Source organism: Pocillopora damicornis, chromosome 5 (assembly GCF_964200805.1).
Source record: "Pocillopora damicornis chromosome 5, jaPocDami1.2, whole genome shotgun sequence".
Classification (NCBI taxonomy): Eukaryota; Metazoa; Cnidaria; class Anthozoa; order Scleractinia; family Pocilloporidae; genus Pocillopora; species Pocillopora damicornis.
Window position 1 is genome coordinate 9,591,295 of NC_142674.1, and position 19,182 is coordinate 9,610,476.

At 37.5% G+C, this 19,182-nt stretch overlaps 1 protein-coding gene across 6 annotated transcripts; it reads left to right on the top strand.

Moving 5' to 3' along the window:
- Positions 1-3,955: 3,955 nt before the first annotated feature.
- Positions 3,956-18,773, top strand: LOC113665627 (uncharacterized). 6 transcript variants are annotated; one of them, XM_027181346.2, is made up of 6 exons: positions 3,956-4,299; positions 6,230-6,308; positions 11,721-11,864; positions 12,569-12,835; positions 16,345-16,488; positions 16,791-18,773. In XM_027181346.2, exons 3-6 carry the CDS (start codon positions 11,781-11,783, stop codon positions 16,965-16,967), a joined length of 672 nt encoding a protein of 223 aa, XP_027037147.1. In that variant the 5' UTR covers positions 3,956-4,299; positions 6,230-6,308; positions 11,721-11,780; the 3' UTR covers positions 16,968-18,773. The 6 variants fall into 6 exon arrangements, with proteins under 6 accessions (XP_027037147.1, XP_027037145.1, XP_089064426.1 ...); XM_027181344.2 differs by having other exon boundaries at positions 3,977-4,340; XM_089208300.1 differs by lacking the exon at positions 6,230-6,308 and having other exon boundaries at positions 4,019-4,340.
- Positions 18,774-19,182: the final 409 nt, after the last annotated feature.

Sequence of the window (19,182 nt, forward strand, 5' to 3'; positions counted from 1 at the left end):
GTAAAGATACTTATCTTCGAACTCGAAGAACAATATTCAAAGAGAAGTGTATAGAATATTTCCATTTACGTGGGACGGAAATCGGCTCAGTAGGGCAATGTGGTTTGGAGGGAATCCATGGCTCCAAGGTGCTTATGAAGTAAAAACAGCCTTCGTGCTATTTTTGCTGAGGCGACATTATCTACGTTTCAGATATTTATCAACAGTTGTTGAAAGAAGGATCCAAAGCGCCACTTATGCGGCCAAATGATCACGTTTCTGTAGCATGAAACATCTGGGGTTATAATTACTTTTTCCTTTGAATAGAATGATGGTTCATTGAGGGTTTTCGGGGCGACCGCTTTTGACTGCTTTAACGAAGAGGAGCACCTCTCACCTCTTAAAAGTTATCATATTCCCAGAACAAAAACAGATTGAAACATATTTGGAACTGCGACAAATTTGGTTTCTTTGGTAGAGTGCTAGAAAGGTCCAGGATTCTAACTTAGTTGATAGTAACCCTCAGAAGGTATCTGTCTGGGATGTCATCGAAAGTAAATAGCTAGGGAAACTTTTTCCTCTTTGGATTTGCTGCAGAAGCGACAACTTTGGCCAAAAATGACATTTCTTTCAATTCAACAGCCAAAGGAAAGTACGCGTGAGAGAATTTCCATGGATTTAGAGAAACTAGAGCATTCTTTTGGAAGAAAAATACCTGTTTGTCATCGTAGTCGTTTTGCAAAGCAGATTGAACAAATATTAATGGTATTTAAATGAGTATTTATTGTTTTTGCTTGAAATTACAGCATGTGTAGTTAAAACATGCTTGAAAAGTTTATCTAGAATTGACTTTACTTAAATGTGTGTGCTTGAATTAGAAATTTTTAAGTAAACAGTTATTCGCAATCTGTTCGGGCAATGCCCATTACTTCCCCTATTTGGAAGGATGCACCATGAAAGGGCAACTTCTTACCTACGAAACAGCAAAATAGCTAGGGCTTTTACGCAGACTTCTCAATCTTAAGTCTACTGTACCAACCATTTGGTGCCTTTCAGGTAGGTCCTATTGTGAGATCATTAAAAGGAATATTGTTGTTAAAGACTAATTGTATTAAACTTTAATACAATTAGTTCACAACAACACCACAGTATTAGACTATCACTACAGCTGGAATCTTCTAGTAATAATCTCCTCGACAAAGAGGCAGTTTATCAGATTTCTTACACCTTCTCTCGACAAAGGGCTGAAATCCCACCGTACAATTTATCAAGAAACTCCAAGAGCTACGTTTCGTGTATATTTTAGTTATTATCTACTAACTATTATGTCCCAATTACCATTCATCGTCGTTTTAAACCAATTTCAATGAAAGTTTCATTTTTTGATATATTTTGGTCCTATGGACAAATTCTTCCGGAAGGGCTTGACGTTCTTGGGCGCATAAATATTTAACAAGATTAAATGGACATAGGAATTCTTGAATAGGAAACCGCGTAAAAGCCAATCATCACATTTACTTTCAAACTAACATCTTTATTTAATCCACTCTACGTCACAAACATAATTCCAATAACCTTGGTACCATCTTTTAAAAGAATATTTACGAGTGGTTTTCAAGCTGTTTATAAACCTTGCTCTGAGTGAAATTAATGAAATCTTCATCTTAAATCATGTATGTTACCCAAAAACGTCACTGATGTATGCTACTTTTTAAGGGGGAAGGGGCAAACAACTTTCCTTATCATAACTGAGTCTTTGGGTAATTTGTACAGTGATTTATTGTTATTATTTGAAATAGCTGTTAGTCACGTTTGGTGCACTTATCTCAGATCTGCACTGACAGTTCTTTTCTAATTTGGATGGCTACACAAAGGTCATCGCGTGGATGGCTCTGAACGCAACGCTAAGCTTAATCCGGATTCCTTTTTTTAAAACAATAGTTCTTCTCTCAGGTTTAGGTGAGATATTTCCACTCCGTCATCGGCATCGTTTGATTAAAAAAAAATATGTTCAATAGCTTGTGGGTGAGATCCGTTGACGACATGGGAGATCTTTACAGTAAAACACACATTGAAATAAAGCCTCTTTACTCATTTTGATGAGTGGGATTTGCAACTCCCTCAAGGTTCTCTTATTACTAGTTCTCTCATTTATGTTCTCTTCAGAATGTTATACAGGATATCTTCCATGCAGTGGTCATTTTATAGGCAATATATTGCCTAAACTGAAGTTCCCTTGTTTGTACTTTTTTCAAGCTCATGCAGAATGCAAACCTTCGTTAAGAAACGATATAGAAACCAGGTTAAGTGTTTTCTGTAAGCATTCACTTTCTGTTCACATTCACTTTCTGTTCACCATTCACTGCCCCCCCCCCCTCCTACCCCCGTCGGTCACTTAATTTTGTTAGATAAAGCTTATGGTCACTGCACTGTTGAAAATAAGAAAATCAAGCAGTTCTTAATAACAGTATCACACCCTTCCCAGTGCCGGCTTAAGATATTAATGAGAAGCCAATTTCAAGGTACAGAAGTATTCTAGTTCATAATAAGATTTGAAATTCCTCGTGCATGCTATCATTACCGTAGGTCGAGTGTCTCCTTTACTTTTCAAAATTTTATTAACAGCCAATAAACTAAGAAAAAAAACTTGAAAACTGAACAATGGAAAGCTTGGTTTCTTTGTTCATTATACTAATAATAAAAGGTACAAAGTTCATCAGTTTAACTCTGTAGTCGCCTAGTTATGCCTAGAGGACAAGTTTCAATTACAACAAAAGATAAACCTTTCATCACTTCCAACTCCTGCATAGGACTTGGGCGTCTAACACATGACTGAAAATCATCATGTAGAATATCATTCGACATGTTAAAATTACTTTACCACGAATCATATGCCTTGAGCAGTTTCATATGACGGATTAATCGAGTATATCATATTAGACCCTCGCAATTCGAAAATTTTCAAATAATCCATTTTGAAACAATGATTCCCTCCCATAATAAGGAGCTGGTATCATTTGTAATCATTATGTCACACCTTTGAAAAGGCGAGTTCTGCCAATTCAGAGACGGACAGTCGAATGTGATATCCTTACAGCCAAATCAGAGAATAGCTTTTAGATAGGGCAAATCGCCTTTTGGGAACCCGGCCATAACCACATACCCACCATCTGCTCTCATGCACGCGTCATTGAAGTTCATATAACAATCGGATTTCGATTGTAAACTGGCTTGGATCCTATCACTGTTCACAGATAACATTTGTCAGTTGAAAAAGCTCTATAAGGTAAAACGCTGTTGATTTGCCAAGGTTAAACGGGTTTTAAAGATTTTTGCAGATTTAGCTAATAATAGATAGAATTTATGACTTTGCATCCAATTTACATCATAGTTAAGTCGTCTTTTTTTAAGTTTGGTGAAGAAATAAGAAGAGTATAGACTTCAATGTAAGCGTTGTTGTAACACTCTCTGGACGATTGTCTTGGCTGTCTTTCCAGCACATATGCTTATGTTAAGCCATTATGGCCAAGACGACACAAGAGGTTTAATGACAGAAGAAAGAGAGCTGATAAACCAAAACCACATTTATCGCTTTTATAATAGCATTTTCATTTTCATTTCAACACCAAAATCATTATATGATATCAGTTGATCGGAACAGTTTTTTAGTGAAGGATATACTAACGCAAGTAGATTTCCTGAGGTCTTTCAAGAACGAAACGCAAACCTAAAAGAAGCTATTACAGAAAGAATTTCGTCTTCAAAAAGCTGGCAAATTAACATTAAACCAATTATTCAATTAAACCAGGTCAAGAAATCATAATATCCCAGAGAGCAGCTGTGTGACTTAAAGACCTTATTTGCATTCTGTACAGTTGAAAGTCAAGGCACTGCCCATAAAGAGAAGGACAGGACTTAATACATACTTTGAATGGCTTGAAAGAGAAATCTTAAGCTCCTTAGCAAACCAATATTTTAGTCTAAGGTTTCCATTTCTTCTAGTAGTAACAGTATCACTCGCTTCACCTCAAAGGTGCACTCAATAGATAGAAAAGAAATTTTCTTTGTAGGATATTTATAACTTCATTTAGAAAACATATTGTATACGGCCTGTGACGTTAAAAGAGGCGAGTGTAGTGGACAGATTGTGTTATTTTGTCGAGTACCTGCTTACTAAGCAGGATGTAAGAGGACACTCAGTCTATTTTTATAGCTGAACACTATATAATTCAACATAAGACTTCTGACAGAACATCTACATGAAAGCTCTTCTTGTAAACGCACCATCTTCCTGAGGACTGCCATAGAAACTGCTCCATGGTAAGTGGTGCAACTGAAAAACACTCTGGAAGGCGAGGGGGGTAAGTAGGGAAACTGTATTCAAGATATGCACATGGAGGAAAAACATTAATCTTGAAATCTTTGCTGTTTGCATGTAATGTTAATGTTTAATCAGCCGGTCACGGGCGTCGAAACAACAGATTGAGGCCCAAATTTCTACGTATCTGTTCTTTCGTCATGGTAATCGGCATCAATGTCCGCTTGGTTTTTGTTTGTTTCATGTCCAAAGTGAAATTAGAAGTAGATTGGTCTTTTTTGGATCGTGTCCAGTTGTTAACGACTTCTTCCAATTTGACAGTTCTTGGGGACAATTTTAAGCCTTTCTAGCAAATTATATTCAATCAATAAAGGATTTGAAGTCGGTTAAGGTTTGTAACACAGTTTGCATCAAAGTTTAAAGAAATTCTTTCTACAGAAAAGGTCTTTGTAAAGGTTGTGACGTACAAAACGACTTATTTGTCGATTGTCTGTTTTGCGCTGACCCCGGATGCGCCTATTTGCCCCTTGAACATATTCATCCGGGCATACAGGATTGCCATGTTCTTTTCCTAAACTATTTAAGAAATCGGACACAACATTACTCATAGTGTTGTACTTTACAAAACTTAACGTTTATGAGCAGAAACTAAGTTAATCCGGAAACAAAGAAACATTCTTAACCAAGCTATTTATCGGCCACTAATAACAATTATTGCAACCGCATTCATGAACCGTTATCATGACATGATACAGGTAGTCTTAAAATTATGGAAAAAAGTAGTAAACTTTTCCTAAAACAGCAACAACGACAAAAAATGGGAAACACAGACCACCTAATCTGAGAAGACTGTCGGCTGAGAGACGAAACAAAGAGTTTACAAACACAGCATGTTGTTTGTGGGGGTGTCTTGAATTAAGTATCAACACCTAGTTCTTGCATTTTTTAGATGCTAAATGAAACACATACTGGTTTTATTGTTGGTTAAAGCCCCAAACTGATTAACGAGTAATTCGGTATTTCAAGATCAACAAATGTCGTGGGGACCTCCTGCAAGGTTCCCCCTCTGTCGATGTGTCCGAGTCGGCCGTCGCCAAGTCATCAAAAAAATTATGGAGATCAGGCGGGAGACTCGAAGCAATTTTTTCAACCTCGATTCTGACGCGTACCAAATTGAAACCTGACTTAAAAGTTACGAAACCGCTCAAGAACAACAAAACACCTTTCTTAACTGGATTATGATCTGTCTAAGCTCATTAAAAATCGTGAGGATTCTACTCGAGCGTGCTCGTCAGTTTGCCTATGACATTTATTCTTCAACAGAACTAGTTTGTTAGTCTTTCAAAGACCTATCGAAAAGTGCATAGAGATACTTATGAATACTCGACGTCCCCGTGGGTTTATTTGTTAATTATTTTGTCCGTGTCATAATAGTGCCACGAGATACCACGAGGGATCATAAGATAAGCTTGTTATACTACCCCCTACATAGAGAAAGGTCAATCCAAAAGCACCGAGTAAAAGGATAAGATGTCAAAACAGATTTAAATGGGAAGTATTTTTTTTGGATTAGTCGCCAGTTTACCATTGCCATGGAATCAGTTCTATAATTTTTCCGTTTTATGTTCACTCGAGGCTTAAAATAGCTTTCGACACGATCATGGGAAAACCAAGTTCAACTTCCTTATCTATGTAAAATCGGCAACTCAGTTTGTGGTATCAACCATTCATTAACTTACTGAGTCCATTAAAACCCTTTTCCATCGTATCTCCCACCGGTCGAAAGAGTTCGTGATAAATACCGTTAATCAGCTCTAAAGGATAAGTAGCTGTTTTTATGGCAGAGACCCAAGTAACCAGTTGCCCACTAACGGAAATTCCCCACAGTACTGCAAATCTATGACCTTGTTTTTCAATCTTTCCTCCTCCCAGCTGAATCAACGCAGAAGAAATTCATCCAACAAAGTTTAAAAGGAAAATCGTTGATCTCGGGATCAAAACCTACAAAAAGGTAGGGGTATTAAAACTTTAGCGTTAATCAATTCATCAACGTTGTCTTCTTTTAATAGAATTCAATCTTCCGGACCTTCAGTTACGGCCAGTTAGGAAGTTAGGAAAAGTCATCCGCAGGAAATTTTGCACAGGATGGGACACATTCATGGATAGCACACACTGTGTGAGAATATTATATTCGTGTGGGGCACGCTTAAGCAACAAATGAAAACAGGGAAGTCAATTAAATGACTTATTATGATAAGAAAAATTTCCGGCTTTTCTATCCTTGCCCACAGAGTCCGCGCTTAAAAGCTAGTTAAATAAATATGTGAAGTCGCGAAATAACAGCGTCAATCCATGATTTAGTCTCCGGCTCAGTATTTGTTACCTTTTAGCTCTCAATTTTTGAGTTTTTGTCTAATTCAGGCCGAATTTCTTTGAGTTGAACCATGTCAAAAACTCGCAGTGTTAATACATCTACTCCACCGTTCCCTGAAAGGAAAAGATACTGTCAGTAGTTTTGATGAGTTGTTTAATAAGCTCTTGACGTGTTTCGGTCACGTACAAGTCTTCATCGCTGCTATTCCTATTAGGGGCTGAGCTACGTAAGCTGCTTTTTTGGACTGCTCAGCTGCCAGAAATTCAAATTTATCTCTTTCTGTGCGTTCTTTAACTGACCTGGTGAAATTTCATAAACCATCCACTTAACCATCGCTTCAATGCACGCGACACCAATTCTTAAAAACTACATAATTGAATGCGCAAGCACGGTGTATCTGAGAGGCGAAACGCTGCCGGAAGTCGGCTGTCCCTTTCCCTGGAAGCCGTTTCAAGTTATTTACATTCAGCCAAAACGTAGGCTTTCCATATATTTACTTGAAAAGAAAAACTACTCTAAGCAGTTTTATTTGCATTTTGACTCAAGAAACTCCTCTGCTGACCTAATTTCTCTAAAGAAGAAAAACTGGGAAAGACACAGCCGTGTTTGACGCATGAAAGTTCTGTATGTAATATTTGTCGATATCCCACTAAACTGAAGAGCGATGAAAATGCGTGTAGCGAGTGCATACCATAACTGGCGAATGTTTCTACCTTTATGGACATTGTAAATCTAGGTAAAGCTGCTCAAACATACATGGTTTTGAACCGAAATTTTGACTAAAGTGAACTTATGAAAACTGACCATTTCACACAGCTTGAAATTCCTTACTGCTTTTTTGTCAGAGGATCCTAAACCGTGCCCAAGAAATCATGATCATAGTCTAGTATTGGCATCAAATTACTAGATCAATTCTGTCTTACTCACGATAGACCGTATTTTTACTACAAAAGAAAAGGAATACTTGAGCATTGGCACATGTCCTTCTGATATAAAAGGATCTTAAAATGGTGATTATCACCCTAGTAGAAAGTTTTATTCGATGGGCGGACGGAATATTTAATGAAGACATGTGATTTTGTTGTGAGAAGAGAAATGCTGTGACCTTCCCGGCGCTTCACGTGTAAATTTCCCGACAGTGGGTGTTATTTGTTTACTGTCGTTAATTGATGACCAAAATTAACCAGCCCGAAAATGAAACAAGAATACGGAAATTGTCTGTAATATCCACCAAAGCCCTTATCTGGTGATCCCTAAGAAATAGATTTACTTGAGGAAAACAAACAAGTCTCTATAAGCCCATCAGCTTGTGTATCCGCTTTTTAGTACACACATAAGATTAGAAATATTAGGCCGTCTGAACATACCTTTAATCACTTAGAAAATGTCGTGAAAATTTTTGCGTAGAAGAAATATCTGCTCTTTGGAGGCTAATATAATACAATATCTTGATGATTTTATATCAGTGAAAACAGCTATGTTCTTGAAGTAAAACCTTAATTTAGCGCCCAAACTTTTTAGCGGCACCAGCATATATTTTTATAGAGAGCAACAAAATCTGAAACCCAAACCACAGGTATGTCATCTTTGGGTGCTGCCTAATCATACCTTGTGGTATATCTCAAAAAGGACTCTTCAGAGTCGGGAATAAACAAGAAACCGTTATGATAAGGAAAAAAACTAGCAACTTTAACACGGCTAGGTATTTGATCTCGAAAAGAGACTGAAAGAATTCAGTCAGAAATGTTTTCACGGGGCAATAAAATTCGACGCAGTCGAGTTAATCCTTGTATAAAGCCCATAAGATAGATTGTAGAGATAAGGAAATTCTGGAAGCCTGATCTGGACAGCCGCCGACTGAAAGACTCTCTCTCCTAGTCTCGGTACATTAAAGAGGCGGTAAGTTTTTTTTTTGTGGCGATGTCCGCGGAGAGCGGATTTAAAGTATTGCGTTTGACGAAAAACGAAAAAGCTCAGATTGTTGTTGATTCAGTTTACGTTATTCTCAGATTATAGAATTTATCGATAAGAAAATTTCTCGCCCTACTCAAAACCAAAAGATTGTACAAAGTAAACTCATCTCTTCCTCTTTAGCTGTTCACGAAAAGAAAATGCTAATACAATCAAATGCAACGATAAAGGTGAAGCTTGATTTTCACGGAGAAAAAAAAAGGTAGAAACTCGCCAATAAGACTCTTATCATGATATTAAGTATTTCTTTGAGATAATATTGACTTTCAGTAAAGACATAAATTTTTTGCGATAACATCAAGGCAAAAGAGCCTTTGTCAAGGATTACCGAATCTGATCTTGCTCCGTATCGGAAATAAGGCTCAAAATAACTTGGCCGTCATTGAAAGTGTAGGTACATCACTTACATAGATCTTTTAATGATCGCTATGCAGTTTCGAGAATATCAAGTTGAATCGGAACAATCAAACCTTTATAAGTTTCAGTGCAATTCAGCCATGATTGGCATTCAGCTCGAAGCAACCTCAAAATCGGTCAATGAAAAAATACAAACTGTGATCTTCACAGGACCCACCCACCCACCCACCCACCCACCCACCCACCCGGCCACGGACCACAGATTTTAAAGATGTAAGAATATAAGAAGAACTATGAAATAACAATTCCAACCATATGCTATGCAATTCAGCTTTCAAGATTTTTCCAATTTTCCTTTCTTTATGTATGGTAAAAAGGTATTGATCCCTTCCCCAACGTGTTGCATTAAAACGCTTGAAGATTGGTTTTTGGGGCATGTTTAAAGAGCGAAACTTGGCATTAACCTATGGATCGGATAAATTCCCTATAAGTGTTCCAAAAGATGTTGGTCCTTTACTTTAGACATGTTTACTCATACCTGTTGATATCATCACCTATTCAAATGCTCCACACAATGAAGGATTATTTTGTTTTTCAATCGTCTAAAGCTCTAAGACAAGACAGCCACATTCGACATATTCCGGTTACGAATTCCTGTAAATCTCATGGGAATTTAAGGTCAGAAGACAGCTTGCTCACGCTAAAAATATTTCAAAACTGCACAAGAAAGAAGATTACTATTTCCCTATCGCATTATGACTCAAACTTTAGTAAGATTAAAAGTTGAAGCTTGAATGATTTTAAAAACTGTTGGTCTCAATGGGGAAAAAGTGGTGAATAGGAAAATAACTTTCAAGAAATAATGAGAAGATGCTAGTGCCGCTCATTAGTCAAAAAAAATTATTATTACTGTTTTGTTCCTTTTGTTTGTATTCCAACGTAAATCTTTAGTTACAAAGAAAATGTAAAACAAAAAATGTTTTCATTAATTATGTGACTTTATTTTGAGGGTTCCTTTTTTTAAACATCCTCGTGCCTTCAGCTGTAAAAGTATAATTTCTAAACAAGCTTTAGCTGTAAAAGTATAATTTCTAAACAAGCTTTTACCCATTTCAGTTTCCTTTAAAAGACCACGCGTCTGGTTCGTAATTTATTGACAAGTTTTCTTGATGACTCTCTTGAGTGACACATGTACGTCACAATCACGCCAAACTAGAGTGGGGCACAGGCTAAACCTTAAGTCATCGGTATTCATGTAATTTGAATAGCTGGTGTTTAACTGGTGGAGTTACTTCTTTTTATTTTTACGTAAATTCAAGTCCATGAAATTGAGATTGGAAGGATGGCTGGAACAAGTACACCGTACATCTCATGAAGTAACTGGTTCACATCAGGAAAATTCGGATCGTAATTGTTCCAATATCATTCTATTCTCATAAATTGGGGAACCTATAACAGATCACATACAGATATTTTTAGGCAAGATCTAAAGCACAAGTGATGAAGGTAATTTGACTGCTGACCTACGTTCACCCCTTTGGGATTGCGGGAGCGTGCTACTGAACTCGCTCTTGCCGTAAGTTGTGAAGCATATTTCACCTTTTTTTTTCTCCCATTTGGAAAGTTGAAAGCCTTGACAACTCTCCCATAAAGAGTTTTTTGGTGCTTTTTCCTGCTTTGTATAAGGATCATATTAGCCGAAAGTATAGTTTGCGATTTTTAAATAGTTTTACTTAAAAGGAATAAGAGCAAACCGTGGGTTCAGATTGAAACACCACGACAACAACAAAAAGAAATGCTCAAAGCGGTAACAGGGAATAAAGTCTGCAAAGGAATATTCTGGCTATAAGGCTACTTATAAAAATCGCTTGATTTGATGGTTGAGGAATTGAATTTCTTCCTTCCTCCGGCCGTAGAGTCACACAGTTGTACGACGACATCAGCGCACTGTCATTTTCAATAAACTTAGGAAGTATGTCCCAATGCTAGGGAATGAAAATTAAATAGAGATCAGTGAAATAAATCGGAACTGCTCATGTAGGCAAAGAATGAGCGAAATCTGGCTGTAGTCAGGCGAATGATAATTACCTAGTAAATGTGGCAGGTGTTTCTATTATCAGTTTGGATTTCATGCATTGCGATCAATTGTGTTCAATATGAAATAACTTGCATTATTTTTGGATTGTTTGCATTCTTTAGGAAAGTGTGCTATCTGTGTAATGCTTTTTTTATACAGTGATTTGTCTCTTAATTAACTTCGGAGCAGGAGCGGTTAATATGGTATTTATTGCATACTTGGATGATACCTCTAACCGTATTAAAGTAGAGATTTAGTTAAGAGTTTTAAGGCGTGTTACTTTGCTACCATCGATAAGAGACATTGAGTGTCCACACTTCTGCACTTTGTCACAGCCAAGAATAAAGTATCACAAAACAGCTCGCTCGAGGTCATGAGGAAAAAAATAATAACTTCTCACAGCTGTATTTGTCGAGTTTGTGTAAAGAGTCGGCTATCGAGATTCGCAAACAACACCGCTTCTAAACAAAGAACCGCACGCAAGCGGAAAGCCATGTTCTTGTCGCACACACAGACCGCAACATAAGCTATTTTTGTTTCCTGATTGGGTTTGAAGATTAATGACATGTATGAGCCACGTGACCTAAGCTATGATGAGCCCGTTGCGATGAAATATAACGCGTGTTACTTGTCCACTGTTGCAGATAGACCACCACTGTTCCTGAGTAACACGTCATTGAAAGCCAAGGCTAAAACATATTCCAATGGATATCTTAAGGGGCCTCCTGTTTATCATTGCTCTGCATCACTCCACATTCTACACCCATGCTGATCAGACATCAATCAAGGTAATAATCATCGTTGTTCTATTTTTCGACCAGAACGGTTTGTTGTCTTACTTCTTTCTTAGTGCACGAGCAAAGGCCTTAGTGACACGTGGATCAATAAGCATGCGTTAGTCGCTCAGTTTGAATTTTATTGCCCTCAGCTTGATGCAACTTTGGCAGATCTTGATGTTTGGGAGGAGAGAAAACAGATAACTATTCTAATCAATCAAATAATTATCGGCCTTTCCCAGTGAAAGCGATCATTAGATACGTAAAATACTACTTGTCGACCCGATGTCAATTGTTTACAAGTGAACTAGGACTTGTGCCGTTTCACTTTTTCTTGAGCTATTGTAGACTTAGCATAGAGGGTCAACGGAATCATCTTCAAAAACCAATGGGGGAGACAGATTCTCTCTATTTCAGCGTTGTCATTCTTTTCCTGAAGGTCAAGATTCCATTAGACTTGTTAAACCGACGGGCGCGTAAAAGCAAAGAAATTTCTATTAGATTAGTGTTTATTATGCATATTAGCGTCGAGCAAAACAATGCAATAAAATGTTCTTTTCTTTTTGTTTGTTATCTGTGACAACAAAGGCCACAGACGTAAAACGATGTGATTTTAACAAATGAAGCAAACTAATGAAACCCAGCCATCGTTTTCGATAGTAGATCACAGATCCAAGTTGTGTAGGAAATGTAACCTGTACATTTAACTTTTGCAGAAAAATAAATCAGTTAACAAGCCTCATGGACGGCACGTGGCGAACAAGAGAGGGTGGTCTACATTATTTGACCCACACGGCGGGAACAGTTCATACCCAAACATTTCGACGGCTGTCCATTTGAGACAAAATGTCTCTCAGACTGAGGCAACAATCGCATCTTTACATCCAGTAGAAACTATTCGAGGAGAAAAGAAAAGAAAACGAAGAAGGAAAAAGAACATGAAAAAGATGCTCAAGAAATTGCGAAGTGGAAGTCTCGTGGGGGTAAGATAATTATTCACAAATCTTAAGGATTGTTTACTCTCGTGGGACGTTTTTTGGTTAACCACATGTTTTGAGGCACAGCATGGGTAGTTTGTAACGTGTTTTCTCCATACACCTAAACAGACTACATCAGGGCCAAAGATCTGATTATAAGTGCTAGGTTCTTCATTATTGCTCTCCTGTTGAGACATTTCAAAATTAATTGCAAAAAAATGACACTTAATTGCCCCGGAATCTCCCGCGGCTAAAGTTGTTTTCCAAGAGTTAATTGTTCATTTTCAAGGTCGTTTGCTATCTTCTTCTCACTTAAATGTTATGGAAAATTTACCTTCATCGATCAGGATTCTACAACTATTCCAAGCAAGGTAATAACCCTACCAGCCAGCGGCGGCTAATGTACTATTTGATTAATGGCATGGTCTCTACGCTCTTTTCATGGGTCATTTCACCGACTGAATAAGAGGGGGTCAAAATCCTTCTTGATAACTCGTCTTGCCCACCTGTGCTGCGCACGCCTTTAGATACAAAATACCTCTACAAATCATATACTTTTGATCATCCGAGAGTCAAATTTATGATTCTTAAAGAAAAGAGAAAGAGCCTCGAAAGATAATTTCCTCTCTAATAAAAACACTCCATTCCAATGAAAACATTCAACGATATTAGTAAATTAAGCTCGCCGTTGGTGGCGCGCTTAAATATCTCTCGAGATATAAATAGACTTGCTTAACTGAAGGAAGAAGGTCGGTACTTTTTCTATGGAGGCTTGAGGCATGAACGGAGTCTGCTATTGTCGTGAGACTAAAGTAAAAGAACTTGGATGCAATGCAATTGAAGATCTGACGAAGTATATTTTCTGATTGGTCGCGTAGGATAATTGAATAACGAAAGGAACAGAATGCAAATGATAATAAATAAATGAGGGAAAATCATTTTACATAACACGTACTTGTTTTTTTTAAGAGAGAACAGTTTTTCCAGTTACCGGCCCATGGCTTAATGTGGGGCTATTTTAATTTTTTTGCTTTCGTTTCAATTTTAAATTGAAACATTTACATATCACTAAATTTGATTGTGCTCTAATTGAAACTGCAGCAACACAGCCGATTTACGACCCACGCGAAAGAAAACACACTGGCATTAATCTGAAAATAGACCTATTATCCCAGGTCCAGGTCCAAGGTTCAGTTCTTACAGAAAACAAACAATATCATCCAAACGGCTCCTTGCAAGATTTCTCACAAGAAATGAGGAAAATTTTTTATTTTTTCAATCGATTAAACGCTTTTCAACTGTACCGGCATGTTTTCTATTGAAGGGCGCAATTTCACAACTCGCCAGCGATTAGCGACTGAATATAAGCCATTAATTATTTCCGGTTCTGTTAGGTGTAAATAACCTACAGACACGAGGTTAGAGATAACATAAGAACTTGTTAATTTGTTAACCTATTGTAAATTGGTGAGGCGTGGAAAAAGGTCAGAGCATTTTATGGGCCCAACGGAAAGAAACGCCCTCAGAAATCAATCTTCATGGATGGTATTCGGACTTGATAATTGATATTTCTGGAGTGGATAAACACAAACAAAATAATAGCTCTGTTGATTTTAAACCATATCACTCTTCCTATATTCGAATGTTGTCGGCCACTTCAAAGCAAAAAAATTTTGCGTACCCTATAGATTCACGTGGGTCGCGGGAGACACTTGGATTTCACGAGTGAGAGACCAAAATACCTTTTAGACTATTTTGGAAAAGAAAAAGAGAAAAAAGAAGCTTAATGTGTATTCTGGATTAGTCATCTACGATATCTCTTCGCCGATTAGTTTATTTCATCAAAGGGCAGAACCTTGATGAACACAATGCGTGGGTCTTGCAGCGGTAATTAGTACGTGGGTGCGTTGAGGTTAGACGACTCGAGCGAAATATATCGTTTTCGACTCCTGAGACAGTCATTAAAATATTTTTTTGACATCTTCAATACTTTCAAATATACCAAATGCACAAGGAACTCTTTCTACGCTTATATAGTTTTCTAACTGAAGTAACCACTTTGGAATTATGATTAACCTTGCACACGTTGGCACTGAGCCCAGGAGATGACTGACCCTCTGACAAGTGCGTGGGCGACACAAAACCGACAGCTGCAGTATGCTCTTTACGTTATTTTACAACGCTGAAGAGGCGGCTTGTCAGTCATATTTAGCTTCTTTAAGATTCAGAACTTTGCAGTTCAATACTTGGGGAAAATATTGCCGAATATTGTATCAAAATGCAAAATACAAGAGAAACCAAGAGGACAAAAACTTTTGAGCATTTTGATCCAGAGATCCATTTTAATCTTCCTTTTATCTGCTTTACGTACTAGTCTTAATCTCTTTGAGCTTTCAAAATAACACGGATTTGATGTAATTACTAAATAAGAGCTTGATATTGTTATCTTCTAAAATAGTTGTCTTTTGATTACCCAGCGATCTGTGGGTAAAATGCTTAGTGTGCGTAACACAACATGCATGCATAGTGATGTTCAAGAGTCACTTGCAAAGAACCACTTCAGATCGATTTATAAAAAAAATTGAAAATATTGATTGAGTCTTTATTTCTAACGATGAACCCTTGTGGAAGTGGAACAATCGTTATTTCAACTAGAAATCATCTCTTACATTATGCACGATGATCGTTTAATGTACCCCTTATATTATGTAAGATTTAAATCAAAACAAACGAGTTCTGCTCTGACAAAGGGCTAACGCTCGAAACGTCAGCTTTGAAACTCTTAACGGTAGCCAATTTAAGTTATCAACTCATTCGATAGTAAATTTCCCTGCTATACTCTCCCACCGACGCAGCACCAGAGTTTCTCTAGAGAGTTACCCCCTTTTTATGATTTTCCATAGTGATTCCCGGCTTCAGAAAATTGTTCTTGTAGACGATACTGACTAGTCTAAACTTCACCTGTAAAGGTCATCTTCGTTCTCGTGACGCCTGGGTCCATGCATAACTAGCATTTTTAAAGTGATAACGTGACACCCTTTTTTTCATGCTTACCGCTGATTCTGGTTGATGCGAATATCCAAAGAATCAAGCTTCGAGATCCAAAAGGAATGTTGAATTCAGTAAATTAAAAAATAGAACTTCTAAAAGAATAGTACAATATGCGCCAGGCTTTCCTTTTTACTAGTTATTAATGATTTATCTATATGCAAATGTTTATTCTTTAAATCACGTGGTCATGCGTAGGAGATGTGAAGTGCATCAACATGAGTTACGGTTTAACAGTGAAACCTGTCAGAACAAACCATGACAACTGGAGTGGATTACTGAGTAGTGACCCTTGACACGTTGAATAATTTGATCAGAGTCCTCTTCAAGACATTTTGATAAGCACATTTGTTTGCTCTGCTGCCAACTTGTATGTTCGTTACATTTAAATTGATTTCTCAAGAAGAGCATGTACTCAAGTACTTTGATATTCAACATCAATATGATCTTTATTACTACTTTCGCAGCACAAAGAATCGCCTTCTACGAAGAGAAAATGTAGAAACTGGAGCCAATGCAAGAAAGACGAGTGTTGTATAAGATATAGTGTCAATAGAGGATTCTGTAAGCGAAGACCCCAAAAGGGACAAAGATGCAAGCCTGTTCTTTTGGTAAGATAACTGTTGATAGTAATGTTTAGACCTCTTTCTGATTAAATTTACTGTAAAACCAAGCCCTCAACTGATCAAAATAGCCCAGTACAATAAAGCTACCAAGTCGAGATCAGTCTAAGCTTCGCCTCTACTTGGCCCAAATAGAGAAAGTGGTTAGAGTTTGCCAAACCATTTACAAAGCGTGGTAAAGCAAAACCAATGTAATCCCGAAGATTTTCTACCTCTTAGCTTTGCTGTAAATTTCCATATTCTAGAATACTAAATACGTAGTTGACCTGATTTTCCTTCTGTTAATTCAGCCTGGTCTGAGAGATTGTCCATGCGACGAAGGTCTAACCTGCACCCGTTACAGAACGACGAAATGGGGTCAGAAAAAACACAGATGTGAACGTTTAAGAATTAGTGAGGAAGAGGAAAAAGAGCAAAGGTATTCTACTGGATTAAACAAGAGAACTAACAAACGAAATACGAAATAAGATCAAAGTGACTTTTCAAGTGGAGCCGATTACAGGCCTGATGGAAATGCATCAAGATGAAATGTGCCAGATAAAGAGTTAAACTTAACCACTGAACTAGTCCCGTCATAATTACGAGGTGGCCCTCATTACCTTCAGCGTTTTCATTGATGACCTTGAAAATAGCAAAGAAAGAAGAACTACTCCAAATTAGCCACATTGCATGTTGCTCTGTTCCCTCCCATGCAAAATACTTGCAAGTAGCTTAAGTAAGTTACTGTTTTACCACAGATCGATTCATTTGGCTGCGACGTAGAAACTGGATTTAGATAAATGGAAACCTAAAAGATTTTGGTTTTCCAGTGCAGCTTAAGACCGAAGAAGTAAGACCAGACCAAAGTGTAGCTAGAGTGATAAGGGTTGACGAAGATTAGCACGCATTACTAACGATGAACACGACAAATTTAAGAATAAAAGTTCTGTTCTTCTACGTAAACTATAACAGCCGGCCCCTAGAGGTCACCAAATGCCAGTCGATTGACTACTTTATTGAACATTTGAATGATCTCATGTGTTATTGAACTTCTAGTTTTTACAAAAGGTTGGCGAAAACTAAGAAACGTAAATTATATTTTCTACTGCGTTGACGTTAGATGGTTATGAAACTTTTTGAAATTATGATGGATGCCTGCTATCTAACTTGAAATGATTGCTGAATTTATAGGTACTTGAACGGAGAAAATTTCGGTTATATCGAAATCAGCAAATTTACCGAAGTATTTTCAGGATTGTGCTGCGCAACGAGCATTCGCTAACGAATTAAGAAAACCTTAATAATTAACAATGAAAAGAAAAAGGTAGGAAAATACGAAAATGATGAGAACTGTGAAAAGTGAAAATCTCGCTTAGAGCTTTCAAAGTTGTGAGATTTACGATCAATCCTGGACATACCTCTAAAAATAGGACGTAAAAGATCTTGAATGGGTAGACTCATTGAAATTCGTTTTAATCGATGTGGTCTTTTTCTCTGCTCTCGTGACCTTGGTGACGAAGCCAAACCTAGGCTACGAAGACCGAAACCGATTTAGCAGGTCTCCGTGAATCTCGACCACTTTTATCGCGAGAATGTTTTAACGACCCTTTATTCGCAAGGGGTGTTATTCATTCAACAGGTACTTACGTACAACATATTTATCATGTACCAAGTTGATCACAGGCACTAACGATATTAAGATGATATGTTAAGAAAGAAATTAGTTTCAAGTACGCTTGGTAAAGCTGTGTGATAGACATGGAAATCAATTGGGTTATTAATAAGCCACGACTGAGAGCTGGGGTTTTTTATTTGTTTTGCTTTTGATCATATATGCGAGTACAATTGTAGTCTAACAGCAATTGTAATTGGTGGCTGTAAATATAGAATAAAAACTGTAACGTAAATTGTTCAGTAGCTTGGCTTCCATCGACAAACCTGAACTTTGGATTACAAGAGTAAGCAAACTAAGAAGAGAAAATGACATAGTGTTGCTAGTAGAAGCATAAAAATGGCGCATGTGAACCTGGTTTGTTTGGGCAGTGATCTTAACTGAAAAGTGAGCTTGGAAAACAGTAATGTATGCGATACTTAGGGACCAGTTTTGCCAGGGGAAATAACACATAGAATAAAAGCACTTGGTAAACTCACATAGACACTGTGCAAATGTTACTGAAGTTATGATTCCTACATCGGGCAATTGACCACTATGTGGCCGGCAACCGACCTCAGTAAAAGAAATAATTATTTATTGCAAGTTGCTAGTCCAAGGTAATAAAACAAAATTTAACAAAGTTGTTGTCTTTATTAATTTGTAACCGTGATAATTTTAAATGTTTCACAGGGGTTTTTGTCAGTTCTTCTAACGTCATACACCGCATAAGTGCATTCCGTGGATTTCAGTTGTCAGTTGCGTTAGAAACATAAGTTAATATTCTTACGATATTAATCCAATGGCAAGGTCTCGTAGCGACAGTATAGAGGAATTGACGGTCTCCTGGTACAGCGGCAATATTCCGGTGTTCGAGGGAATCGACCACTTCCATAAAGTTGCTGAAAGTGGTGATCCGACGGAATAAGCTATTACTACTATATTCCGCATTTCCGTATTTCTAGGAGATGGTACTGATGGCTTCGGCCGTGGGAAAAGCAGTGCCCTTAACAAAAAAAAAACTGATTAACGGCCAAACTCTTTTAATTCTA

Coding starts and splice junctions, on each gene's coding strand:
- LOC113665627 (XM_027181346.2), top strand. CDS start 11,781: ATGGATATCTTAAGGGGCCTCCTGTTTATCATTGCTCTGCATCACTCC. Junction 11,865..12,568: donor CTGATCAGACATCAATCAAG/GTAATAATCATC, acceptor TAACTTTTGCAG/AAAAATAAATCAGTTAACAA. Junction 12,836..16,344: donor GAAGTGGAAGTCTCGTGGGG/GTAAGATAATTA, acceptor CTACTTTCGCAG/CACAAAGAATCGCCTTCTAC.